Source organism: Chiroxiphia lanceolata, chromosome 2, assembly GCF_009829145.1.
Source record: "Chiroxiphia lanceolata isolate bChiLan1 chromosome 2, bChiLan1.pri, whole genome shotgun sequence".
NCBI lineage: Eukaryota > Metazoa > Chordata > Aves > Passeriformes > Pipridae > Chiroxiphia > Chiroxiphia lanceolata.
This window is the reverse complement of record NC_045638.1, coordinates 90,448,456-90,476,401: the sequence shown is the minus strand read 5'-3', so window position 1 is coordinate 90,476,401 and position 27,946 is coordinate 90,448,456. Positions and strand designations below refer to the sequence as shown.

General features: G+C 42.7%; 2 protein-coding genes across 6 annotated transcripts in view; one reads left to right on the top strand and one right to left on the bottom strand.

Annotated features, from left to right (window-relative positions):
* The window catches only part of TULP3 (TUB like protein 3), a 33,645-nt gene extending 24,067 nt beyond the window's left edge, over nt 1-9,578 (bottom strand). Inside the window, exon 1 of the mRNA XM_032679378.1 lies at nt 9,147-9,578. Coding sequence (XP_032535269.1) covers nt 9,147-9,187 — 41 coding nt within the window. The 5' untranslated portion in view covers nt 9,188-9,578. The remainder of the gene's footprint in view (nt 1-9,146) is intronic.
* Nucleotides 9,579-14,335: 4,757 nt separating this feature from the next.
* FOXM1 (forkhead box M1) lies at nt 14,336-26,587 on the top strand. Of its 5 annotated transcripts, XM_032679043.1 has the most exons (10): nt 14,336-14,453; nt 14,846-15,012; nt 15,854-16,450; nt 17,817-17,965; nt 18,149-18,361; nt 18,780-18,908; nt 19,487-19,531; nt 20,472-20,538; nt 20,966-21,147; nt 22,317-26,587. In XM_032679043.1, exons 3-10 carry the CDS (start codon nt 15,901-15,903, stop codon nt 23,367-23,369), a joined length of 2,388 nt encoding a protein of 795 aa, XP_032534934.1. In that variant the 5' UTR covers nt 14,336-14,453; nt 14,846-15,012; nt 15,854-15,900; the 3' UTR covers nt 23,370-26,587. The 5 variants fall into 5 exon arrangements, with proteins under 5 accessions (XP_032534934.1, XP_032534935.1, XP_032534932.1 ...); XM_032679044.1 differs by lacking the exon at nt 14,846-15,012 and having other exon boundaries at nt 20,475-20,538; XM_032679041.1 differs by lacking the exon at nt 14,846-15,012.
* The last annotated feature ends 1,359 nt before the right edge of the window (nt 26,588-27,946 follow it).

Sequence of the window (27,946 nt, the reverse complement as noted above, 5' to 3'; positions counted from 1 at the left end):
TGCTAATCCAGCTGCAGGCTTCAAACAGGAATCCTCCTTCTACTGGGCTGACAACACAGATCAGTGTCTTTGGACATGCCCACACAAAACCACTGTGCTCTTTGCTTTTCTGTTTGAAGGGTTTATATGCAAGAAGACTTAAATATCCAGCAGGAACAGGAAAAATTAGCAGCAATTCCATAGCTACAACAACACAGTTCAAAAAATAAAAAAACCCCACAGCCATCAGACCAGTCAAACCACCAAACAAGTAAACTTGTCAAATTTACTTTTGACAAATAAGAACTGAAAATATTCAAGTAGCCTGTCACGATCTTCCTCTTCCCAAGCACTGCAGTACAGCAGACTATAAGAGACTCTGCCCCCCCAGTTTCTTTGCTGTGTTTATCAGAATCCACCAACAATCCTGCTAAAGCTGTGGACACATGCCAGAGAAAGGAAAAATGACTCAGAATGTAACATACAAGAAAAGACTAATGATAATCCAGGATACAGAATGAAAATGAGAGTGGGAAAGCAATTATTCAACAAAAACACTCAACTGAGAAGATACAACAGCACAGCTGGATGCGGGAGAAGACAGCAAGATATAAAGGGGTTCACAGATCCATTTCCAGATTTGACACAGACCAACATGAAGCAAAGTTTTATTTTTAATTGATAGCATCTCAAATTCCTACTGAAATCAGAATCAGCCTGGTTTCCATTCCATAAACATTTCCTAACCATTTTCAGAATATCAAACAACAGCAATGAACAGGTAACTCACCAATTATTTAACAGATATTCATATATGCAATTAAGGTTTCATTTTTATGTAGTTTAGTTTCCTTTCTGTAAAAAAGGTACACTACATCTATTGACACTTTTTTCAGAAAGGACATAATGTTTTTCAATAACACTCCAATTTTGGCATTACAAACTGTGGAAAGGCAGAATTTACACTCTTGTTTTCATTGCAACTTTGCTGTGTGTCTGAATATGTTATACTTAAAAAAAACTAAACCAAAATAGTTATGTTCTAAACACTTGACAATAATTACCATTGAATCAGCCAAATACAAACTCACAGTATAATGCAACTCTGAGAACAACGAAAAACCCTGATATTGAAGTTGGAGAATGTAGAAAACAGGGCAGGAAAGCAATCCATCAGCCTGAAAATGGTCTTCCATTCCGTCCGAGGTCCACACAAGAAAAAGGATTCCGAAGAACTGAAGAGGGTTCAGCAGAAAGCTGAACAAATTGACCAAGGATTGGTTTATTCAAAAGAAAAATCAATATGCTCCACTGTACTCCATGGATTTGAGGCCACAAATGACTATTTATGAGAGAGAAGACAACAAAGTCCAGCCATACATAATTGAAGCTAAACAAATTCAGACTGCAAACAGTTTTTTTTTAGTTAATACTGTGACCATAGAGAGAACTCATGGAGCTATGGATTTTCAACAGAAAACAAGGGGGTTTAATCAAGGTTAAATATTATTATGTTAAAAAAAATTGCTGTCATAGAGTAAGGCTACAGTTTACCTCAGATTTCAGATGTGGTTATCACACAGAATGGGAGAGCTAAGCATTCTTCTTTTAATTTATATCAGTTATGTCCCCCCTTATATACTGACTGTTAAAGCTATAAGGAATCAAAAAAAAAAAAAAAAGCTATCTCTATCATGGACTAGTTTTGCAAGGAATTGACTGTTTGCAGCTGTGAATGAGAGGCAAGAAGCAGAGAAAGTAAGAAAAGCCACAGGAAAGAGGAACTTGTAGAGAGAAAATGAGTGAAAACTCACTGGAAAGACAGATTTGAAAAGACGTTAAACAAAGGAAAACACCATCATGAAAGTTCTTCCTGCATTCAACAAAATGCATGTTCCTCGTATGTCCACTAAGAAATACTATACTCAGTTTTTCCTCCTAAACAAGCAATGCAGATTTAAAAGTTTCCCAGATGGCTAAATCTATTCTGCAAACATTTGATAATAAAAAGTAAGAGTCCCGGCCCCTTAAAAGAGGAAGGTCAGATAAGCTGATTGAAACAGGCTCCACCTTCAAAGAAAATCTGACCCAAGAGAAGCAAAGATAACTTGTTTTGCTTTTTAATTGTTCTAAGCATCTTTAGAGCCTATATTAGCACTGTATATGCACTGAACTCCTGGTGAGAGAAATTCAGGAATTATTACCTATTTTGCACAGCTCTAGGGAAGGTATCACAGCTTCAGATAGTCCATAGTTTGGCAGGGAGACTCAGGGAAAGTGTCCAGCAGAAACTTCCAGCTCATTGTAAAGTGAATTAGATTTTGAGTTTACAGTGCCTTTTACAAACAAGCTTGATATTTTTGTATCATTCTGATGCATAAATCCTTTTAACAAACACCATCTTTTGATCTAAATGGGAATATGAATCTATACATTAATAATCAAGATTCTTAAATTTTTAGTTGTTGCCACTGCTCAACTTTTCTTAAAGGAGCTCCAAGGCACAATAACACCATTTCTGTTCACAAATATCCCCAATTTTCCAATATGTTGTGTTCCATTTCTCACTCCACAGAGGACTACTTCCATCAGGAGTCTTACAGAGCCCATGTAGCTCCTTTTTCCTTTGCAGGACAGTTTATTAAAGTTGTAGCAGCAGTTAAGTCTCTGAGCAATACTCCCAGAACTTAAGAATCAGGGAACAAGAAGTGGCTTGTGGCACATATCTTTGTCCACTAAATTTTATTTTTAGGTGTAGAAGAGCAAGTAAAAGCAACTTCAGTAAGAAATGTGGAGTCAGCTGGTGTGAAAGTGTTTTCACTCTTAACCCTCCAGAGATCTTTCCTGGGGACTGTTGTCCTCATGTGAACTACAGCTATGAAGGAAAATAGAAGCTGTAGAAAAGAGATCAGCTGAAAAAGGATTCTTATATTTTGAAAGATACAAGATATAATCCAAACAGCAATTGCAATACTGTTTCTAGAAATGGTTGAGGAGCAAAATTTATCTGTAATGCACCTTCCAATCCACAAAAGGGAGGAGTCCCACTGACACAACTGTAATTGCACATTTCTGGGAAAATGTGTAACACAGCATCCATAAGATTGAGGATTATCAATTTTTTCTGCCTTTCCCAAGGCAGAAGAGTGGGGTGGGGTTGGCAAAAACTTGGTATTTTTTCCTTCACAATTAACTGGCAGTAAGTCTTCCAAGGTAAACTGATCTGCTGCAAATCAGCCATAAAATGCCACATCTATTTCTAAATGACATGGCTAAGGTTGCACCAACATTTTCTTTACAAATTGATATTTCAAGAAGGGCAAGTTTTAGTCTCTGTCTGCCTTTTTTACATAAAGAATCCTTTCCTGATGAAATTAGATTTACCCTTGATTTCTCCCCGCCAGAAGAAACATGCACAGATTACTAATGCCAGTAGCTGATTGGAGAAAGATTTCACAAAATCTGTTTGGAAGCTTTACACCTACTAAATATATTATGAAAACAATGACAAAGCAACAGTTAACACAATTTTGGAAGCAATTCTGAATGAGTCAATAAACTGTTGTTAATAAAGACTGTCTTTGATATGCTTTAATATAGAAATTATGTCCCACATAATACAGACTGAGTAAGCCCTATCTCAGAATATTGCAAAATAAGTATAAAATTAACTAATAAGAACAATAAATTATGTCAGAGCAGGCTGGATGGAGGGAGCATCTAGAGATAAGCCTTGAGATCTCTATGTCCTCCTTCACTTCAAAATACACCTGAATCCTCTGGGTACTACATGTTCCTGCCAATAACTTGTACCAACTATCTGAACAATTTACAAGTTACTAAAAAAGATCCAAAAGAGACAAAAAGGCAAGTTAGTCCTTTAAAACTTCTGCTTCTACCTACCTCCAGGCTTAATAATGGAACTTTATAGAAAAGTACCTGATAATTTCACTTTAAAGTCACATGGACTAGAAGCATGCCAAAAACACACAAATCACAACATCCACTACCCCCTCACCCCCCCCCCCCAAAAAAAATCCAACCCCAAAAAGGTTGGTATTCTGAAGATTATACATACATAAATATCTCAAGAAGTCCCTTCCAACCTCCATGATTCTGTCTGTTTGGGTTCTAGAGATCACAAGCTAAATGGAGATAGTTTAGATCCTGAGTCTGAGAGAACAAACTAGATGACAATAAAGAATACAGACTGTCACAAGAATGCAACAGGAACAAAAGCATCATGAAATAGTTACATTCTAAGCTCAGAACTATTTTGTCTACTGTACTTCTTAGTGTTTGCATGCCATTCAAAAACTGACTCAAAGTACCAAAGACTAGCTCCTCCTAGGAACAAGGGAACAGAGCAATGAAAATAAACAGCACTCTCTGGACAGAAGCTACTAGATCTTCTATTTGGACTATAAAGAAGAGCCCAAACAAAAACCTGTGTCATTCCCTACTATACTATACTGGGAGAATGGAAAGGAGATTCTTGTTTTCCTTAGCCAAAACCTCAAATAATTTGTTTCTCCAAACCTAAAGTGAAAGGAGTATTCTTTTCCTGGAAGGAAGGCCAAAAGCAGCCAGAAATCCACACAAGCCATCAACCATTAAAGCCATCACTGATGCTGGGAAGGTGGCACAAAGACAACCTTAAGAATGTTCACATAAACTTATCTTTAAGTGTGTAGCCAAACAGGTTTTCAACTGGCATTTTATTAAATACTTTCAAGAAAAGGGAGACAAGGAACCTCCTGCCAGGCACATTCCTTCAAGAGCTCACAGCTGGTGACTCCTTGAGTAAGGACTTTTCAGCTCAACCACTCCTACAAATACAGAGCATTATGCTTCCAAAATCATGTTTATTCAGGTGAACTTCATGAGACTTAGGTTTCTCCTAAAGAAAAGAAACATTTATTCCACAAGCAGAACACCAGCTTTCTATTTAATGTCCTCTCAATTACGTGGTCCAAATCCCCATGGTCATTTCACTTACAGAAATAATTCTGCCCAAGGAAAAGGCAAAGCAAGATCCACAGGGGCTTGGAATTCTGACTCCTACGATCTTCTGTTAGTAAATTATTAAACCCTGACTGTCACTTTTGTTGATGTTGTGCCTAATTACAACATGAAACCAGTGAAATGTAGAGCAGTCTCTTATTCTCTCCTAGCAACAAAGCCAGCAGTTAAATGGCACGTGGTATGCTTAACCCAGACCAGGTAACAAAACTCAAAGTTCCCTGAAAATAATTTGCATCACACTTCACACCACAAACTGCACTTGTTTTATAGCCTTTTGAATTAAAAACGGGAAAGAACACGAAATTTTCTGAACTGACCTCTAGAACTGATTGTGGGCTTTTATTTCCAGTCCAGCAATTTTTACATTTTTAAAAGATTGAAAGGGGAAGCCATTAAAGAGGTAGAAACAGTGCAATGTAATTTCCATCTCAAACTGTGTGACTCAGCAAGATACCACTGCTAGATTTAGGTTCTTGTTCTTTTTTTTGCCTCAGATTTCACATAAGAATGCAAAGTCAGAAAGGAGCAAAAGCGACCACAGACTCCTATTACAATAACACAGGCAGCTAAGAGTTCAAACATCCCAGAGGTTATATGTTTTAAAGAGCTCTAGACGTGTAAATGTTCTTGGAGTAGTCTACAACAACTTCTCTAAGCACATCAGCAAATCCACTTAGAAGAGAATTCATCCCATGGCTCAATTACAATACAATCAACAGTTTTATTTTGGAGATCACTCGACTGTGCCTCAGTGACAAAACACGAGTCTAGAGCTATCCCAGTGCAAGTCTGGTTGCAGAAAGCTTTCACACATACAAAGTCATAATTATGTGAAGTCAGGGCATTTGTCCCCCCTACAGATGCCACATTAATAGCGTTTAAAAAAGCAGAAGATAAAAATAATGGTCCTCTATTAAAAATGGTCATTTTTTGGTAACCTAAAATCTAAGTAATAAGAGATGGGAAAAGAACTTATTAGAAACCGAAGCAACAATTCAAACAAGGTTCAACTTTAAGACACCTCTTTGTAATTGCAGTTACCAAGTGAATTTCAAATTGTATTTGGAAATTTCAGTCACACGTTGTTGCTACATCTTCTCTCTTGACACTGCTGCCTATCTGGTAGGAAGTGAGGTGATTCCTTCTTCATTCACACTAAAACTGCAAAAGATTTTTTCTGTTGAATCTGTACTCCAATGAGTAAATATAAACCACATTTATAAAACATTTACAGATTTATCTCACTTGGGACAGATTTCTTGATTATAATGTTTAGCGTTGAAAAAGGTGAAGCAAACAGGATACTGAGCCAATTCTCTTTTATCTAAGGATAAGATTTGCAGAATTACAAGTCCTACAAAACAATGCTTTTTAATTTGAAGGAGCTCACTGGTGGCAAAACAAAAACACCCAAGGACTAACAGAGATGATGATAGGCTTTTAAAAGCAATTTTAAACTTCTGTCTTCTCTGGATTACAAGTATAGCTAAAATAATAAGCGAAGTATTTTGTCCTTTTTTCCTCAAAATTATAATTATGGTGCACCTATACAAAACACTCAAGCCCAGCAGCCTCTGAGATTCCTGTCAATCTCAACTACACTAAGGTTTTTCAAATATGGAAAGGGCTTTTGGCTGGACACCAATATTACTTTTGAAACTAGTTTTAAACCTTTCTCAGTCTGGTTCATAATATTTTAAAAATTGAGCTTATTGACAACAGGCTCTTTTTAGTCATTAACTTTTGAAGACACTGAGGAAGTATCCCAGAGTTCCTGAGTTCACAAGCTGAAAGCCACTAAGTCATGCACGTCTAGACCCCGAGGAAGCATCCAAATGACTGTAGGACCTCTGTAGCTGACATCCAGTTTTGCAGTCTCTGTAGACTCAGTCAAGATTTTTGCACCCTGAAGATTATCATCTTCATACATGACATCTGCAAGTCAGAAGTTGAAGCACACTGGGAATGCAGCATGTGGGAAGCTTTAAGTATTCCCGTATATGGTGTAATTAGTGTACAAAAAGGTGAAGTCCATTGTTCCCCAAAATTCTAAAGTACATACTACCATAAGATCCAAGTTTCCTTCTCAATATTTTAAAAGCTTACAATAGTTTAGAATTACTTTTACCTGAATGTTTCTACTGCATTCAACATTAGTAATTTCATGTTAAGTCTCAAAATGGACTTTCCCAAAGGAAGAAAGTATAGCACTTATCAAAACTATGAAATAGCACTACAAGGTTTATAATCTCCTAAAGCATTAGGATGGTTCTGCCTTGTCTCCCTGAAAGTCAATCAAACTCTAAAATAAAATAACTTGAGCAATTTCAGTTGCAGCCACCTCAAATGGAAGATAGATTAACACAAGGTTTCAGAGATGGACTAAATCCAAGATCTTTCCTCTTTATCTCTCATCATGTATCCCACAGCACATTTACAAAACTGTATGCATTTATTTTGGCTTGTATCCTTCACCTCTATCCACTAGAAATGAAATACTTTTTATACCTTTATGTGTATTTTACATATTGCCCAATAGTAAAGGTATTCCACCTCTGATGGGGAGGTGGGAAATGGTAAAAAAAAGGAAAAATGCTGCTAATCAGTTCTCATGTACAGCCTTTCTAAGCTTTCCAGTGTAGTATCTTCATTGCTATGAACAGTCACTTATTGCATACCACAGTTACTTTTCCTATAAAACACACTGTTTGAAAAACTGACAATTATTTTACCAAATGAGTTCTGGTCACTAGATCAGTGATTTAGGGATCATTTTACTATCTCCATCTCAGAAACAGAAGATCCTTCCTAAGAATACAGACTTTTGTCTTCCTGCAATTTACTACAACACCGATGAACCTTGTAAGTTCAGAGCTGGACTTCTAAAATAACAAACCTTAATGATCTATTTTAAAACTGTGCATTTTTATTTAAGTTCGTGTATTCTAGTTCTGTTACTTTAACCATGGAGACTAATAAAGTTAAAAAATTGATCGTCTGTTTAATAAACTGGGGTGGGAGAGAAGCATCTGTCACATGAACTGCCATTACTGCTATGCTATTTCTGTGGGGGACCCATAAAAGCACACAAAACAAATTTCTTAGCAGAAAGAAATTATACCAGTAGAACTGTTATCAGAAAACCAGCATTATTTCCTGTAGCTTCAACTCTTAACTTAAACATCTAATATCTATGCAAGAAAACTTACATGTATCTGGTCATCAGTTTTTCAAAAATTGTTTCCAGAACTGGTACGCAACCCTCAGTCTTTAAAGTCTGCATAAAGAAGTAATCTTCTACTGTTTCAAAGCATATTTGATGCACCCAAGCGGTTACAGGACCTTTTCTCTTTTGCTGCTTTTCACTCTCAAATAAAATTACAAAATTTAATAATGTATGTACTAAATAAATACTATTTCTCTTCTACACCCTGTTCCTTATAATATAACTACTAGAAGTGTAGGTGTCTCTCTTTACTTGCTTCACTTCTCCCTATCCAAACATCTGAGGCACAAGATACAGGTTTTCCTGTGTTTTTTACAATCACACTGATTCTGTCAAAACCCGTTTTCGCTGCCTGCCTGTATCCTCACATTTCATTTCAAATAATTTCGGGTTTGAGCTAGTCAAGTGCCACAGGCACAAACTCTCCAAAATCTCTTCTCCACAGTTCACAGCTGCTTTTCCTATTACATCAGCTAAATTCCTTTCAGTTATTTCTCCTTTTTCCCTTGCAAAGGCACACGGATTATGTCATCACACAGCCCAAGAGTTTCATGAGGGACAGAACGGCTCAATAACATCGCGAAAACGCTTCACAGCAGCGCCCAGAAACGAAGAGTGGACCGAGACCCCACAAAACCGGTTTAATGTACAATTATTTAGATGATGCACAACAGACAGCGTTGAAGAGTGAAGCACACAAAACACAACAACACATAAATCAGCAGGACGGCGGCCGCCCGAAGCGGGACACGGGTGTTACGGGGGCAGCGCCGACCCGCGTGGCCGTCGCCGTGCGGCTCCGCCCGCCCGGGCCCCGCTGCGGCCACTCATCCCGGCACCGGGCGCTGCCGCTGGGGGCTGCCATGCGGGGCAGCCCCGGCCCAGGCCGTTTTGCCGCCTCCCCGGGCCCCCTCACCTGTGGCCGGCGGGACCCCCAGGCCGCGCCGCTCCCTCCATCGCGGCCCCGCCGTTGCTATGGGCCCCCGCCCGCCGCTGCCCTTAACAACGGCGCGCGGCACTGAGGCGCGCCGCCATTGGCCCGGACCGCGAGGACGCCGCCCGCCCATTGGCCGCGGAGCCACGCACGCGCAGAGGAGCAATGGTCGCCTCCCCTACCGCCGTCTGCGCTGCAGTCGCGGGAGGAGCCTCGGCGCGGAGCCACGGGAACCACAGGGATCCCTCAGGGACACTCCCCACGACAGAGACACTCTTCCCCAAGGAAGCCCGGCCCAACAGACCCCCGTCGCCAAGGCGCTCCCGCCCCGCCCATGTCCTCAGCCCCCGCAGTGCCATCGTCCGTTCGGGCGTGTCCTCGCACGCAGCTGAAGTGCCGCTCCCGCCGGGTCAGGCGCTGGCCTGTCTCTTCGAGAGCTCGAAGTTTGCCTTCACCAGGATGTCGGCAGCGCTCAGCTTCCCTCGCTCCCGCAGGTACTTCATGACGTGAGGTCGCCGCCTCCAAGTGACCTTTACTCCATACTCATGTTCGGGAGTATCTGTAACCAGCACTGCTGTCGACTTCCCTCTCTCACAGGGATCAATACCAAATGCCAGCTCTTTTTCTGGATGCCAGGTATCACTACTGTGTGACAGAGTGTTGCTGCATCTCCAGTTCCTTAGGGAAGGCACCTGAGGAGCCTCTGCATCTGGTAGACTAAAAGCTTCTCGCTCCACAGGCTGGAGAGCAGGTTCTCTACAGTTCTCTGGACCCTGCACTTGGATATTGGCATTTGCTGCTGTCCCTTTCTTGAGCTGGCTGTGAGAACACTGTGTGTCCTTCCTTGAGTGCTTTGGATGATCCAAGGGGTGGCCTGCATGTCCTTCTGGATTCTCAAAAGTTAAAGGAGGAAACTTGCAGGCTGCAGCTCTTCGACAAGGTCCTCCTGCATGAAGCAAACTGTGGTTGGCATCCTGATTCTGGGGCTTGTGAGGACCACAGTGCTTCTTCTGGCACGCTTTCAACACCACTGGCTTAGTTGTTTCAAATTGTGGGCACACCTGAAAGAAAAGACATCATAATAAGATAAAAACCCAGCCATTTTCTCCAGACAAGTAATGCCAACCTGATTCTGCTTCACCACTTGTCCCATCTTTTTTCGGTGTGTTCACTAAGTGAGTAAGCTGGTCTGCTGCAAAGGGAGTCACTAACAAAGTTGCTATGCAGGAGATGCCTCATGAACATCACATTCTGCCACTCTCCTCAGAAAACTCATTGGGGTGCAAGTGAGCTATTCTCTTGCAACTTGAGAAAGAACTCAAGATTTGGGTTTAAAGGAATTCTAACTGTTGGCTACTCCTGTAACCCCTGCACATTTAAAACAGTTCAGAAATGGATCCTTTTTCTTTCTGTGTCTTAGCATAACTCCAAATAGATTCAGTGAACTAAATCCTCAGTCTCCCTGAACAGGTAGAGGTTGAATTGAGAGAATGATTAAAGGATGCCCACTTAGCTGAGTGGCCTTAGATTATGTTAATACAGTATTCACAATTTTCCCCCAAAACATCCAAATTACCCAAAATCCACTTCTAAAATCAGCTTTCTATAAGAAGTGGTCCAAGCTCAACAATCTACGTTTCTTTGAAAAATTCTGGACTCTTACTCAAACCCTGGAAATCCTTTTTTTGCTGTGTTCTTTATCTTCCTGGTTATCAACAAAAAGAGTCAGATTCTGTTTCAAATTGCAATTTGTTTTTCCCCAAGGGACACCAAACTGGGTTCTCGCTACGGTAACTACAATCTCCTTCAGCATTCCAAAGTTACAACATAGTTCCTCAAAAAACTAAGTACAGTTGAATTAAGGATAGCAATTGTCTGCTGTACAACTGAACTGCTTGAATGCAACGCCTGTGTGCAGGAAAAGGAAAGTGATTCCATGATAATTGTATCCTGGCACATAACTCAACACAGGTCAATCACTGACTTTGAGGATATGACCTCCTGGCTTCAGAGAGCATGTATGGTGGGAGCCTAGCAGTCGAGAAGGTATGAAAAACTTAGATAACATCAAGAAGAGAGGAGCAGAAAATCAGTTCTCACTCAAACAAGTTGACACACACTCTGCAGAGGATGCCTCCAGAAGTTACAAACCTACCACAGTTTTCAAACTGAAAAATATCTAACATTTTAAGCACTTCAAACAAATTTTTAAATCATTGTACTTTTAGAATCAAAGAGCTACCAATGTGGATATTTCCGACTCTTCCAAACAAAAAGAATGCTTATTCACAGCTGTTATTTTACTTAGTATTTCAGAAGCCACAAAGCTAACTGCCTCAAGCACATACAAAAAAAAAAAAGTTAAAGGGAAAAGATGGAACGTGTTCTACTTCAAGATTAAGGCATCACAAAAATAACTTCAGGTCACCAGGAACAAAGGAATGTCTCAGGCAGGTTTGAAACCACACTTCCTGAGCTTCCTTTGTGAAGAGCAGAGTTGAGCAGCAGCAATGCTTAAACGGTGCTGAAATGCTTAAAAGAGCTCCCCTAGGTGATGACTGCTGTTGTATGGGAACAGTCTGTCATTGCAGCACCTGTTTGTTTAAAGAAACCCTATCCTTCCATGATAGAAGGAACATCTTAGGAAAATACAAGCAGTCCCAGAACAGGAGCCCATCAGACCAGAAAAGGGGCCCATAAGAAGATTGATATAGAGAGAAACTATTCAAAAGACAGAATAGAAAAGAGGACAGGTTAGAACAAATAATCCTCAAGTGAAAACCTATGTTCTCTAAGTTTAGCAGTGTCAAATTTAAGCAAAGCAACTAGTACTTTAACATGTAACATTTAGAGTTCAGCAGTTATTTCGAGCAGTAAGCCAATAAAATTCCCCTTCATATTTATTATGTGCACGGTTTTCAGTTGCCGTAGAAAACAGCATCTTCCTGATAAGAATTATTTTTCCAGAAATAGTCATATTAACCAGTACAGACTGCACACAGTTTTACACCTTCAAATAACCAAGTGGTTGCTGTTAGACTGTGAAGCAACTCATAAGCACTTATTTATGTTTTAGGCTGCTACAATGAATTTAAGTCTGGGCTACTAATTTTTCAGTAACCAGAACAGATAACTTTCTGTTGAGACATATGGGAAAAACTTGAAAATCGTGGCTGTGGGACACAGGGGGAAGGATAATCTTTACCAACCCAGGCAGTAGAGGTGCTCCGGTCTACAGGTTTTGTAGGCACACGTCTGGGATTCTGGGCCAAAGGCAGTGGAGTTTCATAGCAATGGATGGGTCCTGCCCGCGGCTTCTCAAGGAATACCAGCTCTGCCTTCTTGGCCTTGTGGGTACATTTCTTCTTTGGAGGCATCAAGAGGTATGGTAAAACCACTTAGAAACCTCATGATGCTTGTTAGAGCCAGTTGGAGAAAGAGGGAAGCACCCCAAGGAGATGCTGAAGTGCTCTCGATTCTGTAGAAGGCAAATAAATGTATATGAAGATAGGCTTGTTTGGAAACCTCAGATCTAGTTTTTAACAAAAGCAAAACATTTATGCAGCAGTTGAGCATACAAGTCTCTAGGCAGACTTCTTCCTACCAGTAATTTTTGAACCTTCTGTTGATTTCCAGGTACATTTAGAAATGCACAGCAGGAATTGGAGCAGTTGACCTACTGATCCAGCTATATCAAATCAGCTATCAAAAAAAAAACTTGCTTTCGCTTTTCAATTTAATTTGGTTTGTAATGCCAAGAATATACTGTAGGGCCAAGGTAACCAGAAGTCTTTACATTTCCAGTTGCTAACTACCTTTTTAATTAAATACCTTTTAATTTCAGGAATTTTTAAGTTTTTTAGTTTGTTTTTGTTACAGGACAGAGTTGACATTTCCTTCCTGTATTCTACAGATCTTGCTTTATTTATTTTTTTTTACCTAATGAATAAATTTGAATTGAAGTAACATTGAATTTAATTTTCCATTGAAAAACAGATCACAGAATCAATTAGGTTGTAAAAGACCTCTGAGATCATCAAGTCCAGCCTGTGACCAAACACCACCATGTCAACTAGACCATGGCACTAAGTGCCACATCCAGTCTTTCCTTAAACACCTCCAGAGATGGCGACTGGAGCAGCCCATTTTGGAGCCCATTCTATTGTCTAATCACCCTTTCTGTGAATAAATTCTTCCTAATGTCCAACTGAAACCTCCCAAGGCACAGCTTAAGGCTATGTCCTCTTGTCCTGCCACTTGTTACCGAGGAGGAGGCCAACCCCTGCCTGGCTACAGCCTCCTGTCAGGTAGTTGTAGAGCGCAAGAAGGTACCCCCTGAGCCTCCTTTTCTCCAGGCTTAACACCCCCAGCTACCTCAGCTCTTCTTCATAGAACTTACTCTCTAGACCCTTCACCAGCTCCGTTGCCCTTCTCGGGGCGTGCTCCAGCACCTCAGTGTCATTCTTGAATTGAGGGGTCCAGAACTGGACACAGCACCCGAGGTGTGGCCTCACCAGTGCCAAATACAGGGGGACGATCACTGCCCTGGTCGTGCTGGCCACGCTATTCCTGATACAGGCCAGGATGCCAGTGTTCTTCTCGGCCACCTGGGCACACTGATGGCTCATGTTCAGCCAGCCTGAATCACCACGGGCGAGCTCAGAAGAGGAACTCCAAGAAGAACATTTTAGGAGAGATGTATAAGAATGCAACATCCTGACTGCTTACCAGAGGCGCAGCCTCCTCAGGGCGTCCTGCGGGCCCCCGCAACCCGGTATAGCCGTGACACACGTTAAACGGCGAAACTCCGAGGCTCTTCACCAGGGGCCAACGCACGGACGGCGACCCGGGCACAGAGCAGGGCTTCCGGGCGGCGCAGCTGGAGGGAGCTCCCGGGACTGCCTCAGGCGAGACGGGACGGGACGGGCGCTGGGACGGGACGGGCGCTGGGACGGGACGGGCGCTGGGACGGGCGCTGGGACGGGCGCTGGGACGGGACGGGCGCTGGGACCCCGGTACCTCCCCCAGCCCGACCGCTCCGGCCCGGCGCGTCCCGCCGGCCCAGCCGTATCCCCCGCCGCCGCCGCCCATTGGCCCGCGCTGCCACTGCCCCGCCCCCGCCCCCGCCCATTGGCCGCCGCCGGGACACCCCGCCCCCGCCGCCGCTCACTGGCCCAGGCCGGCACGTGACCAGGCCGGGGCCCCGCCGGGCGCCAAATTCAAACCGGGGCCGCCCCGGGAGTGCCGGAGCCGCCGCCACTTCCATCGGCCCTGTCCGCTCGGGAGCTGGTGAGTCTCCACCTGCGCCTGCCCCACCTCCAGTATCCCCCTGCAAGGACCGGCAACCCTGGGCAGCCGCGCTAAGACCGTAGGGCGCCCGGGAGAGGGAAGCGCTTAGGCCCGGCCTGGGGCGGAGGGACCCCGGCGGGGCAGGCGGACTTAACGGCGGGCGCGGCGGCGCTGGGGCTGGAGCGGGCGGAGGAGGAGCAGAGAGCTCTTTAGCACTACCCTTCTCACCACCCCTGAGGCCTCGTGTGCACAGGGATGCTCCTGGGCCTTTACTGGTGGCAGCAGCTCCAGGCCTGTTTGGGAAGTGGCGCGCTCCTGTAGGGAACGCAGTCTGTTGGAGGCTGGCTAAAGGCTCCTCTTTGGGCGCTGTCTAACCGGGATGTCTCTTTAAGGGGGTGGAGCAGATCGCAAAGGGCCGTACGTGTGCATGTGTGCCACGACCCGCATGGAGTGCGGAGCGTTCCCGTCGCTGCCGGGCAGCCCCCGATCCCGGCTGTCTGATCCCTGCGCGTAGGGCAGCTCGGTTTGTTTTCCGCTGGACTCTCTGCTTTGTATCAATGTAGGTGACTCTTACTGAGAATTTTCTCGTTTACCTGCTGGCCCAATCCAATCTAGCAATGTAAAAGGCCTCCTTTTTTACATTAGGGATGCCTGGCATCCCTGATGATAAACAAGAAGTACATTTTGTGTGTTCTCGTTCTGTTATAGTTTACTGTGAGACACAGGTTTCACCAAATTCTTGATGGCATCTTGTCCTGGAAGCAGTATCTATGAATTTTATTTCCTCTGCTTCCTGCTTTATAGTCTAAATCGCCTGTTGTCAAAAAGTTTGACATTTGAATGTATGCTGCCCAATGAGGAATTTACCTGATTCTTGACAAATCTACAGAAAGAATGACTAGAACATTTACTTTACATCTATTTTAAAGCACTTAACTTCTGCTGCATTTATTGTGCGCTTTTGTAGTGTTTGGGATAATCTCTTCTTCCCAGATCTTAAACCATCTGTAAATTCCCTTTTCACTAAGGTTGTGTAATCTTCTATAAGAATCTACTTCTTTGTTCTACTTTCTATCCATTCCTGCTTGCTGGCTGATGCTGGCCAAGTCACATTATAGCTAAGACTTTCTATAAAGTACAAATACACACTTTCCTCATTATTATGTACTTTGTGATGCAAATTATCTACTGTGCAAATATCTCTCCTGTCCTGCTTACACAAGGTGCAAGTAAAGGAGGTACAGTATGACTTTTCAGTAGCCTTACCAACCTTATTAAACACTTTTAATTTTATTTTCCTTTTGTGTTTTTGGCTTTGTAGCAATTGCTGAGAATGCGTGCTCTGTGGGAGACCTGTGATGATTTGCTGCACTCTTTATGTTGTATCTTTTGTTTTACAGGATTTGTTCCTCTCCCTTTCAATGGAGAGTGACAGTATAGATCAATAATGAGGACCAGCCCTCGCAGGCCCTTAATTCTCAAAAGACGGAAACTGACCCTCCCACAGAAGGATGAATCCAGCACTTCAGCAAGAGATGAGAACAGAGGTCAGGATGAAAAGACTCCCAAGCAGGAGCACAGCCAGGAGGACCAACACAACAGACAACCCAGAGACAAAAGGGACTGTGGCCTGCAGAAATTCCCAGCGGGAATAAAGATAATTGACCATCCTACAATGCCCAACACACAAGTGGTGGCCATCCCTACAAATGCTGATATCCAGAGCATCATAGAGGCACTGACGGCAAAAGGAAAAGAATGTGGCAACAATGGACCCAACAAGTTCATCCTCATTAGCAGTGGGGGCACGTCCCGTTCAGCAGGTCCAGCACCATCACAGCCTCTCCCATCAGAGAAGAAAGCCAGTGCAGCAGTCAAGGCTGCAGATGGTCCAGAAAGAGAGAAGAATGTTACACAGACACCTGGTCTTGCAGGCAGGACAGCGCTCTGGCATTCAGGAGTTGATTCTGCGGGTGGACAGGAACAGGAGAGCAACAGTATGTAGTCTTTACCAGGTTTCTTTTGGTTGGTTGGTTGGTTGGTTTTTTGTCCTGACAGACAAAGAGATGTGAAGTGGGCCAATGAGTGTAGTGCTTGAATCTCGGTACGGAGTAACAAATAATATTTTGTTAATTACAAAATAGCCTATAGATTTGATTCTAATAATCTACATAGCTTTGGATATCTAGTGAAATCTGAAGGATCACAGTGCATATGTTTTTAGTGGAAGACATCCGAGCTTCTGACTTGGATCTTGTGCTGTGTCTTTCGGTTAGAGTCTGTCATCACCATCCTTGGCTTCTGCTTACTAAATTCATCCTTTAGCTAACGATGTTCTTGAAGCACTAGATCAACATTGGCCCTTTTTGGTTGAAAGCAGTAGTCTGGTTTGAGTGTTCTTTTTTAAGGCTGCAGCTCTCTTCAGAAATAGGCAACTTCACATGAAATCAGGAATTCAGGAGTAATTCCTTCCACAACATTAGCATTGCAATACCATCTTTTACTAGTGTGACTAAACGCCTTCCTTTTGACAGTTGAGATGAAGGGTTAAGAGGGTTACTTGTAAGTAAGCAGAACTATGATAAGGGGTTCTGCACTTTGCTCACAATCCCATGCAGTGCTACAGGCTGGGCGAAGAGTGGCTGGAAAACTGCCCAGCAAGAAAAGGACCTAGGGGTGCTGGTCAACAGTGGCTGAACATGAGCCAACAGTGTGCCCAGGTGGTCAAGAAGGTCATTGGCATCACGGCCTGTATCAGAAATAGTGTGTCCAGCAGGACCAGGGCAGTGATCGTCCCCTTGTATTTGGCACTGATGAGGCCACACCTCGAGTGCTGTGTCTAGTTCTGGGCCCCTCACTACAGGGAAGATACTGAGGTGCTGAAGTGTGTACAGAGAAGGGACACAAATCTGGTGAAGGGTCTAGAGAGTAAGTCCTATGAGGAGCGGCTGAGGGAATTGGGTTTGTTCAGCCTGGAGAAGAGGAGGCTCAAGGGAGACCTTATTGCTCCCTACAGCTACCTGAAAGAGGTTGTAGCCAGGTGGGAGTTGGCCTCTTCTCTCAGGCAACTAGTGATAGGATGAGAGACCATAGCCTTAATCTGTGCCAGGGGAGGTTCAGGTTGGACATCATCAAGAATTGCTTCCCTAAAAGGGTCGTCAAGCATTGGAACAAGCTCCCCAGGGAGATAGTAGAGTCACCATCCCTGAAGGTGTTCAAGAAACAACTGATTGCAACACTTAGTGCCATAGCCTGGTTGCCAAGGTGGTGTTTGGTCAAAGAAAGGACTCAGTGATCTTGGAGGTCTTTTTTTTAACATAAATGATTCTGTGATTCTGTAATATGGACTTGTTATCCCAACAGGCAGTGGTGAGACAATGAGCTCTGTGTTGGACAATAGTCTCACTAACATCCAGTGGCTGGGGAAGATGAGATCTGATGGGCTTAATCCCTCTTCTGTGAAGCAAGACACAGAGAAAGAGAACCAAATGCCTCTGCAGGAAAGAATCAAGGTAAGTAGGAGAAGACAACATCATGTGGTAAAATTTTTGGTAAGGAAGTAATCTATGTGGATCAGAAGACTTCCAAGAACTAGGCATCACTGTCTCTAAGTAACCTGGGTTTGGCCTTTACTGATTTGAATAGAACATGGAGGATCCAGGGATCATTCATGTATTGCTCCTTCTGTCCCTCAGACTGAAGAAGAAGCTGCTGCTGCTATTCCTACTGCTGCTGCCTCCTCATCATGGCAGGATTCAGTGTCAGAACGACCTCCTTACTCCTACATGGCCATGATCCAATTTGCCATCAACAGCACTGAGAAGAAGCGTATGACTCTGAAGGACATCTATACGTGGATTGAGGATCATTTCCCTTATTTTAAACATGTAGCTAAGCCAGGTTGGAAGGTAACAAGCAGGCCTTCAAGTTGCTGTGGGCCACAGGGTGATGTTATAAGCCTTCTGGATCAAAATGAAAAGTTGTTCCCCAGCCTGCAGAGCAAGATGGAAATTCATTTAAACATCCCACCCCAAATACCCTCCCATTCCAGATGTTCACTCTCCCACTTCTTGTGTCCCTTGTCTCATTCCACTTGAGCAAGATGACGGTATATTTGATCACTGGACTAAGAATAAGGAATTCAAGAGTAAATAGAGTAAGAGACTGATGACAGGGTTGGCTGGGTATGCTGTGAATATGAAAGTTCAGTGTTGTCTACCCTTTGGAATCTAATCCCTCTGCTAGGGCAGTCATGTTTGAGGTAGCCCTTGCTGTGCTGATAACAAAACTACTGCTTTTCAACTCCCCTCACTGCTTTCTCCCCAGAACTCCATTCGGCACAACCTGTCCCTTCATGATATGTTTGTCCGTGAGACATCTGCTAATGGTAAAATCTCGTTCTGGACTATTCACCCCGATGCAAACCGTTGCCTAACATTGGACCAGGTATTTAAGGTGAGTTGCCTCATGCAAAGAAAATTGGACAGGTTATCCAGTTTCTAGGCAGATGCACCTTATTTTAACTGTAAAGTTAAGCTGCTTTGACATCAGCCTTTTTCTGGAAGCTGTATTCAGTCACTTCTCTTGACAAATACACAAGCTCTGCATTTGAAAGAAAAGGTGCTGTGGTTGTGCTTTTGACCTGGAGCTTTTGTGGAACGTGTTCATTCTTCAGATGCTGTGCCAAATGTAATAGTCAGCTTGTTCAACTTCTTTCCATGGGCCTGATTCAAATTCCTAATGAGAAGCTTTCCACTGAAGCCAACCAGATGTTCCTACGCTGTTTGATAAGTCAGTCATAGGATGGAATTCTCCTATCCCAACTAGGTGTTTTAGGAAGTATCATTTTGTGGGGGAAATAGAGCTTGTGAGTCTGGTATAGGTGTGTTTAGACTCCTCTGTATTTTCTGCTGGGTAGCCAGGTTGACTTTTGTTCACTCAGATTGTGCAAGTTTAAAATGACCCATTTGTCCCCCTCTTTGGCTGATAACTTCATCTTAATTTTTTTCCCTCTCAATGCCTTCTGCCACCAGCCGCTGGAATTGGGGTCACCAACATCGCCTGAATGCTCTGAATCAGTAAGAATTACCCTCTGGCTTGGGCCTTGATCTTCCATTCTCTTCTTGCTAGTCACTGAAGGAAAGGACAAGAGGCTTGGGGAGGGGGACTGGGTCACTGTTGCACCTAATCATACAGCTCCATGCACACCCTTTTTGGGGAAAGAGGTTGAGCCAAAGGTTAACTGCCTTCAGATGATATGCTCTCTCTAGCTGGCAGAGCTGTACAGCTTTGAGCAACTTGGAATTCTACTGCTGAAGGAGGCTGCAATGGTGACCAATAGGCTTCAGAGAACAAGCCCAGAGATTTCTGGCAAAATTATCATCTCCATGGCAGCAGTCCCAATCTGTTCTGGGGCTCAGATCCAGAGAGAATAAGGTTTCTCTGTGTCACTTTTTCATTTTGGGACCCAGCTGCATTGTGACTCTCAGAAGGATGAATCTGTTTGCTGTCGCTCTTGCATTCAGCAGTTTTAACAGTGATGGATTTGCAAGTGTCTGGTCAAACACTTCTCTTGCAGCTACAACCCTGGCCTTTCTTCCATCTACTCAGAATTCTGATTCTTCTGCTGCTTCTACTATTCCATTTGAACATCTACCTGGTCTATGGTTTGTACAGAAATCCCATATACAATAAAGCCATCCTAGTCACTGTTCCTCAGGCTCTGAGGATGCCAAAACCAGGTCCCTTCTGCAGTAGAGTCTGCAGCTGAAGCAGATCTGTGTTTTTCTACACAGCCTTTGGTTGGCAGCTGGCTTTGGGATGATATGGCTGCAAAACAGCAAGCTGCAGGGACCTAGAGCTGACATGAGGGCTGGGTGCTAACAGCTGCTCTCTCTACATTAGCGCAGCCCAAAATTCTGGTTTCACAGTTCTAAATGAGGCAGAAGAATAAATATGGATTCTTTGTTTTAATCTCTTTCTTTTCTCCTTCTCTTTCTTGATTCACAATGACTGCAGCAGCAAAAGAGTCGTCTTCCAGATACCCTGAAGAACGTGGGAAGCAAAACTGAACCCCAGAATTCACGTACGTGTCTACATCAGCCTAGGCCAAAGAGAATCAATTCAGTAATCTGGGGCACTCTCTCAGATTCCTTTAGGAATACAAGCTGAATTTGTTATCCAGGTTTGCCAGCTTTTATGCTCCCTGTTGTCAGGTCTGAAATTGAAGGCAGCATTGCTGTGTCTGAGAGAGGATGTGATGGGGAGATGGTGAGGACTGGGTATGAAAATAGAGTGAGAGCCCTAGCTTGAGGGCTAGGATCTGTATGAAGGACTATTTTCTTGTTAATGAGGCCTTCTGGCTTCATATTTGTATTCTCAAAGTTAGCAGAGAAGGCCTATCTGATTGAATGTTTATTTTGGGGGGTGTAGAAGGACTCTGTTAGATGCCTGGGTTTCAAGAGGTAGTTGTAGAGCATAAGAGGTAGTGAGTCCATTCTTCTCCCTTTCAGGCCGAAAGATGAAGCCTTTGCTTCCCCGCGTCAACTCCTACCTAGTTCCAATCCAGTTTCCTTTGAGTCAGCCTCTTGTCTTGCAGCCTTCTATGAAGGTTCCTCTATCCATGGCACAGGGAGCATCCCTTAACAGCTCAGAGACTTTGCAGAGTAATAAGCGTGTGCGCATTGCTCCAAAGGTTGGTTTCTTGTTTTCCAAGGTTTTTTGTGTGGCTTTTTTTTTTGGGTGGGGGGGTTAGGGGGTAGGGTAAGAAGGGTGGGTGGGTGTGTGTGGTTTTGGGGTTTCATTTGTTTGGTTTGAGTTTTTGTGGGGTTTTTGTTTGGATTTTTTCTATATCTCTTGCCTCCAATAGACCTGTTCTTCATATGGTTCCTTTGTGCATCTTTTCTAGGTGCTCTGAAACTCCCAAGTTCATACTAATCCTTACTGTCCTTTACTGCCTCTAGGCTGACTATTACCTGCTAGTTTACTTGCTATAAGGATGTTTCTATAATTTGTCAGAGGAAGAGGCTTATGGATTGGTTAAAACAATTTTTCTCTACTGCTTGGATGTGAAGAAAAAAGAATGAGAGAAGTGTCTTTTTTCTGATCGTAAAACATTCATATTTTTGATAGCACTAATGACATGTAACATAAAGAACTTTTTCTGAAAGAGTACTTATTTCATGTAGTTTCTTCCCAGAGGTTTTCTGTATCTGCTATTTGCTTATTCAGTGAAGTTCCCAGTTATTCTGGGCTCAAGAAAAACAGCTATTAAACAGGTCTTTCTCTTGGCATCTCACTGACTGCTCTTGTATGCTTAGACATTGTAAAGCTTTAGCTTCTTCTATCCAATCTAACCATAATTCTGTTTTCCTTTGTGTGACTGCTGCTTTATGTCCTTTCCTGCTATGATTTATCTTTCTCCTGTGCTCTTTTTCTTTTGATAACCTCATTTTTTTTCATTTCCTTTTCCTTGGTTTCTGAGAAAGCTGTCCTCATTCACTTTGTTATTCACATATAGACAGTATAAGAAGAAATCAAAGGAGTTACATTTTTTTCCACAAATATTTGGCTCTCCTTCTGCCTGTACTCCTAGAAGTTGCTTACAGATGAAGTGTTGTGAAGGGAATGACTTTCAGTCTCTTAGCTAAAATCCTTCCCATGTGATCTGTAGGCTTCTTTCTGTTGACTTTACCAAGATCAGTCTGTATCTGTTGTTAGTTACTGCTTTCTGAAGATCTTCCTCTTACCTTTTTCTGCTGACCTTAAGTGCCAATTTTTCTTTTCTTCTTTCTACTCTTATTTGCATTTTGGGTGGGTTAGATCCTTGCTTACTGACTGCATGTCACTTGTGTTTCTTTATAGATGTCGCTATCTACAGAAGAGTCACCCTCTTTACCCACGGCTGCTGTCAAGGAAGAGGGTCAATGTGATGAGGGTTTATTCTCCCCAGCCCATTCCCTAAAGGAGAACAGCTCCCAGCCTGCTGAGGAATTGACTTCTTTCCCTGAAGGTGTCTGTATAAAGGAGGAGGAAGGCTGTCAACTGGATGACTGGCTGTCCCCATTTGCCTCAACCATAACGGTAAAGGAAGAGCCAGGCTTATTCCTCCCAGACTCATCCACAAAGGAGAAGAAACAGTTCACCACACTGAAGTCCCCACCTAGGGCTGTTTCTGACTCTTTAGTTATAAAGAGGCGGGAAAGGCGGGAAATGGGCAGATCCAGAAGGAAACAACGTCTAGCACTGCCTTGCTCAGAAGAACCTGTCCTTGTTTTGCCAGAAAGCAACAGCTTTGACCGTTTTTGGTTAGGGGCAGACCGTTCCTTCCCACTGGAAAGCCAGCCTCTTGAACATGTATCACAGCTCAGCTGCTCGCAGGGAGAAGAAGGAGCCTTTAAAACACCAGTCAAGGAGATCTTCAGCAAACTGCCAGTTTCTTCCACTCCCAGCAAAGTCTCAGCCACTACTACCCCCTCACTAGAGGGCCTTGACCTCTGGAAGTCTGCTTCCTTAGCCAAGGGAAGTCACGAGCTGGACTTCAGTCCAGTGAAAACCCTTCAGTTGCCATTCACACCCCTCCAGGACAACCAGGACTTACTGGGTTTTAACAGCACACCCCTTAAAAACCCACTCTTTGATTCTCCTCGGGAATTGCTCAATACAGAATCCAGTGATATGGTTCATGCCCCCCTCACGAGCTCTCCAGCGTTTGTTCGTGAGTCTGCTAAGCAATCATGTGCTGAACTGACAGCCTCTGGCTTTACTGAAAACCGGTCACTCATGGAGGGCCTTATCCTGGACACCATGAATGATAGTCTGAGCAAAATCCTTCTGGATATCAGCTTTCCCGGTCTTGAGGATGAAAATTTAGGAACAGACATTAGTTGGTCTCAGCTGATACCTGAACTGAAGTAAACTGGCCTGAGGGCTGAATTTGGCTTGTTCTGATGTTACAGAAAGCACTCTACATGAATGGATCTCAGATGAGTAGTCTAAGACAACTCCTTTGACTAATTCCCGCAGTAGGAATAATAAGAGGGTGTAACTGACTCCTGCTAAGCTGGGAGACAGGCCCATCAGCTGCTACGAGCTTCTTTTATAAGATGCTATAGACTTTGTGTAGAACAAGGTAGAACTGCTCTAGCCTTGTGCTAGAGATAAGAATCCCTGGAGAGAGGTTATCAAGAGAACATCTAGGTAGGCCCTGAATGGCATTTGCTCCTCAGGGTATCAGAGGAAATGAACACACTCCTCAGTGTGTTCTCAGGAAAGAGCCTAGGAACCTCATCCTAGCTCTGTCTTAATTTCCTTTACTTTGTTCCTCTATTACTTAGTATCTTCTGTCTAGATTTAATGGGTGTAAATACTGTACATTCCTTAAATTAGCCCTTAATTATAAGAATAATTTTATTATTGTAGGGTTACGGGAATATTTTGACTGGTAAGGGATTGACCTAGAGTGTTGTCTGTATGTTCCACACCTCCTGTATTCTACCCTAAATAAAACCTCAAAGTGAGAGGCATGAAGTACTTATGTGGAAGAGCTCACATCAAGCCATATAGCTCTTTTGATTCCAGAGTCCTATTATGTACCTGGAGGACTAGGTAGAGACACTGTTGCAGTAAGATGGACCTTTATTGAATGGTTAAAGCTTCTCTCATTACAGTCATCAGTTGAAAATGTAAAAAAGAACCTCTAAAGCGAATGCTGATATTTCCACTGTAAAGTGACCTCTGGAAATACAAGCTATGTGTGTCTCGGTGCAACAGAACAACTATTCCCAGCTCTCTAGAACTTATGTCAAAGTAGGAAATTGCCATGGAGGAGATCTGATCCTTCTGCTTTCAAACAAATGGTGACTCCTGTATCTACATACTCAATAAAGCTTCTGTGGGAACACAGCTGAGTATTATCTGTACCCTTCTTAGCTGGGATTGGGCCATAACATGAGCAACCAATTTTTGCACATCTCATGTGTGTGTGCTTTGTGATCACTGAGCAAGTGGTCACTGGGACGTTTTCAGTACTCCTCAGGCCATGTTGACCAAAACACATTAAATTTGGTTACTCAACCCATTGCTTCATACAATATACTTTTTCCTGCCATTTGTGGATAAATCCTGACTTTACAAGTCAGAAGCATACAATCTAAAACATCACAACACCACCAGCAGATGAGTTTCTCTATCTTGTAAATGCAAAACAAATCTCAATCAAAACTCTGTATTTCTACCTTCCCTTAAAGAGATAAAACCAGTTTTAGATATGTGTGGTTTTCAGAACTGCAGTTCTCTTGTGTGCTTTTTAGAGGTATTTGCCCTCAGAAGATGCTTCAAGAACTTTGGTTTAACAGTTATTATTTCAGTTTCTCTGGTTATGAGGCTGCAGAGAAGGCCTGGTTTGTGGCATACTTTCTGTTAGCACATCTTGTACAGCTGTCAACACTCTACTTGGCTTTCTCAAGGTATCCTGTCATCCTTTGATCTCACTTCTCGAGCCTGAGAGGATGTATGCACACAGCTGACATCCAAGAGCCAGCTATTTGTCTCCAGCAAATAATGAAATGTTCTTGTCCTTTGTGTCAATTCGAGGCAGGTGATCCCCTGCTGTCCCTATCAGCTGAGGTGCTTTGATAGCCACCTCACATTATGTTTTGAACATAGTAGTCCCAAAGTTTAGTTTCCCTTCCTGTTAAGTGTTCCAGTGAGAGCACTGCTAGAGGGCAGTTATATGAAAAAGGTGGGAGGAACAACAGAAAAAATTCCAGAATACTGCTCCCCAGCAGATTTCCCATTGTTTGGGCCAACCTAGTTAAAAGCCCCCGTTGGTGAGGATTTAGTAACAAAATGTTTCTCTATCTGTGTTTGCCTTATATTCTGCCTGGATCCTTTCCTTAAGGAAGGGTAGTTATCACCTGTCCTTCTGCAGGCTCAGTATTTGAATTATAGTGTAGAGGTGTGATCTTGTAAGACAGTGGATGCTTCTGTCCACACTCTTTCAGTAAGAGCAGAGCCATACTTCTTGTCTTTTCATGAACCTGTTGCAGCTCAAGAGCAAGTGAGCACAGCTCTTCAAACCCTTTGCATAGCACCCCCCAGATCTTCTCTGAATGATGTGCAGGAGCATCCCAAGACTGCCCTTAAGTTCTGATAATAGAGAAGGCTGTTTAACACCTAGCCAGTAAAAACAAACATTAATTTAAGATACAATTTTTAAGAGACCTGGGACACACAAATCTACAGGGGGCCAGCAAATGCTGTGGATGCTCTGGTCCTCTGAAAATTCTGCTCTACACCTGGCAGGAAGTGCAACAGATGCAAAGGGGAAGGTAATTCCCCTACATTGGTTGAGTGAGGTTTTTCCTACTATGTTATGTCAGCTGAAAAGGACTGGATACCCCGTGACATGAGGTGAGCAAGGATGATTGCCACCTTTTTGATTTTGCAGCTTGGCTGGCAGAGGAAGAACTAGATTCCTTCCTCATACTGAAGAGAAGAAACCCTGTTTTACAAAGTAGCAGTCTTTTTGTGACAGTGTCAGGCCTTCATTTCTACCAGAGGGCAGAGTAGCTCTAAAGAAAGGTGAAAATTTCTTTTTTAGTAAAATATCTGATTTCTTCTCTAAAATGCAGTATGGACTCAGAGAGCACAATGACAGGCTTGAAAAATGTGAGCTGGTTCCTGAACAGAAATAGCATCCTTCACCCCTCCCCTTTTTGCGACAGAGGTGAGCTATGACTGGATAAGAAGATATTCAGGGCGTAACAAGTATTAGCTGCCTGAAATCAAGAAGAAAATGTCCTGCTTTACCAGTCATCTCAGACTGGTATCTTGCTTTGAAACAAGGAGAGTTTAGAATGTAAAGGCCACGAATTTGAACTGCTGATGCAGGTCAAATGACACATTTTTCCTTGAGTTTCAGCTATGACTTTCCTTGGAAAAATAAAGATTGTGAATACCCTGATATACAGCTTACAGACAATGCAGGCAAAGCAGATTCTATTCTACACCACAAAATCGGTGGGAAGTCGTTATATAGATCACACTGATGAACTGTTTACATAGAAGGTATGTCATCAGAATTTATCCTCCTAATTTGCTTCCTTTTTTTTTTTAATGCACCCATTTCAAAACAAACACTTAATGACTTTATTTAGGAAAGTCAAGGAAAATGCCACAAATAATTATAAAAATACAGTCAGGCATGGTTTTATGCTCCCCTCCCTGCTGTAGGTCTCTATTATCTTCTCATGGATGTATAGGAGATTGCTACCAATAGGACCTTTGTTTATTTAGTTATGTAACTTGTTGAAGGTAAGTTTTCTTATATTCATCTGTGATTACAAGCAAAAGACCTACTCATTAGAACCATGACTGTTCAAAGGACGGACCAATTTTCCAACAAAAACCCCCCTCATCTTCACTGGACTTCAGAAGAATCTCTTAATATTGCTGGTGTTTTCTATAGAATACTGGTTTTCACTACCAGTATGTTATCTTTTCTTGGTGTACTGTGTTTTTTCACATTTGATGCATTTTTGTGTGAATTTTAATAAAGACAACGTTTTGGAAAATACGCAAGAGGCCAGAACATTCCATCTCAACTCTATGCTTTGCCCATGAAGTAACACGTTTAGATTACTTACATCTTTTTTTTTTTTTTTGTGTTCTGAATTCTGAGATTACATTTTTTCTATGCACAAAGTTATTTTGGATTGTGGAACCGTATTCCACCTGCAATTTCTGTTCTGGATAATGCATGTATATTGCGAAGCCCTGAAGCACTTGATTTAGGAGTGTTTATCTAAGTCTTGTGGTCTAATCTGCCCTGAGTTATCAACACACATTTTCCACTTGAAGTTTGCTTTAGAAAAGTTTCTGTTTGGAGCAGCTAAAGTTTAGCCTGCTCTCATGGTAGTCTTAAAGTTTCAGACAATTAACAGTGTTTGATATATTTAGCATCTAATCCAAACCCTCCAGGAGGGGAAGAAAGGTCAGGAATGCAGCAGAACTGAAATCATAAAACACATTGCTTGGAACATGTGGGATCACTGAAGATGCCTTTAGGATCAATATGGTTTTCCAAGTTTTTGCAAGTAATGATGTCAATGACACAGAATGGTCTGACCTGAGGAGCTCTGATCTGTTGCTAATTAGTTCTTGAGAGTCTGCACTCTGCAAGCATACCCATGGGACTGGTATGCCACAGTGATAAGAGCTGTTTTACTGTTTCCCATGGTTGAATCTCAGTTTTTATTTGTTTGTTGTTTTTATTAAAATCTTGGAGTCAGGAGATCATGAGATAATCTCAGTTGTCATTCAAATCATGTCAAGGCCTAGCCATCAAGAACGTAACAAACAGCTGGTACGTATACAAATGCATCCTAAAGGCTAGGAAACCAGTATTTATGATCTAAAATAAAATTACATTGTTAAAGCATCACTGTTACTCATCAAATCCTTGAGGTGATAACAAATCCCTCTGTCTTCCT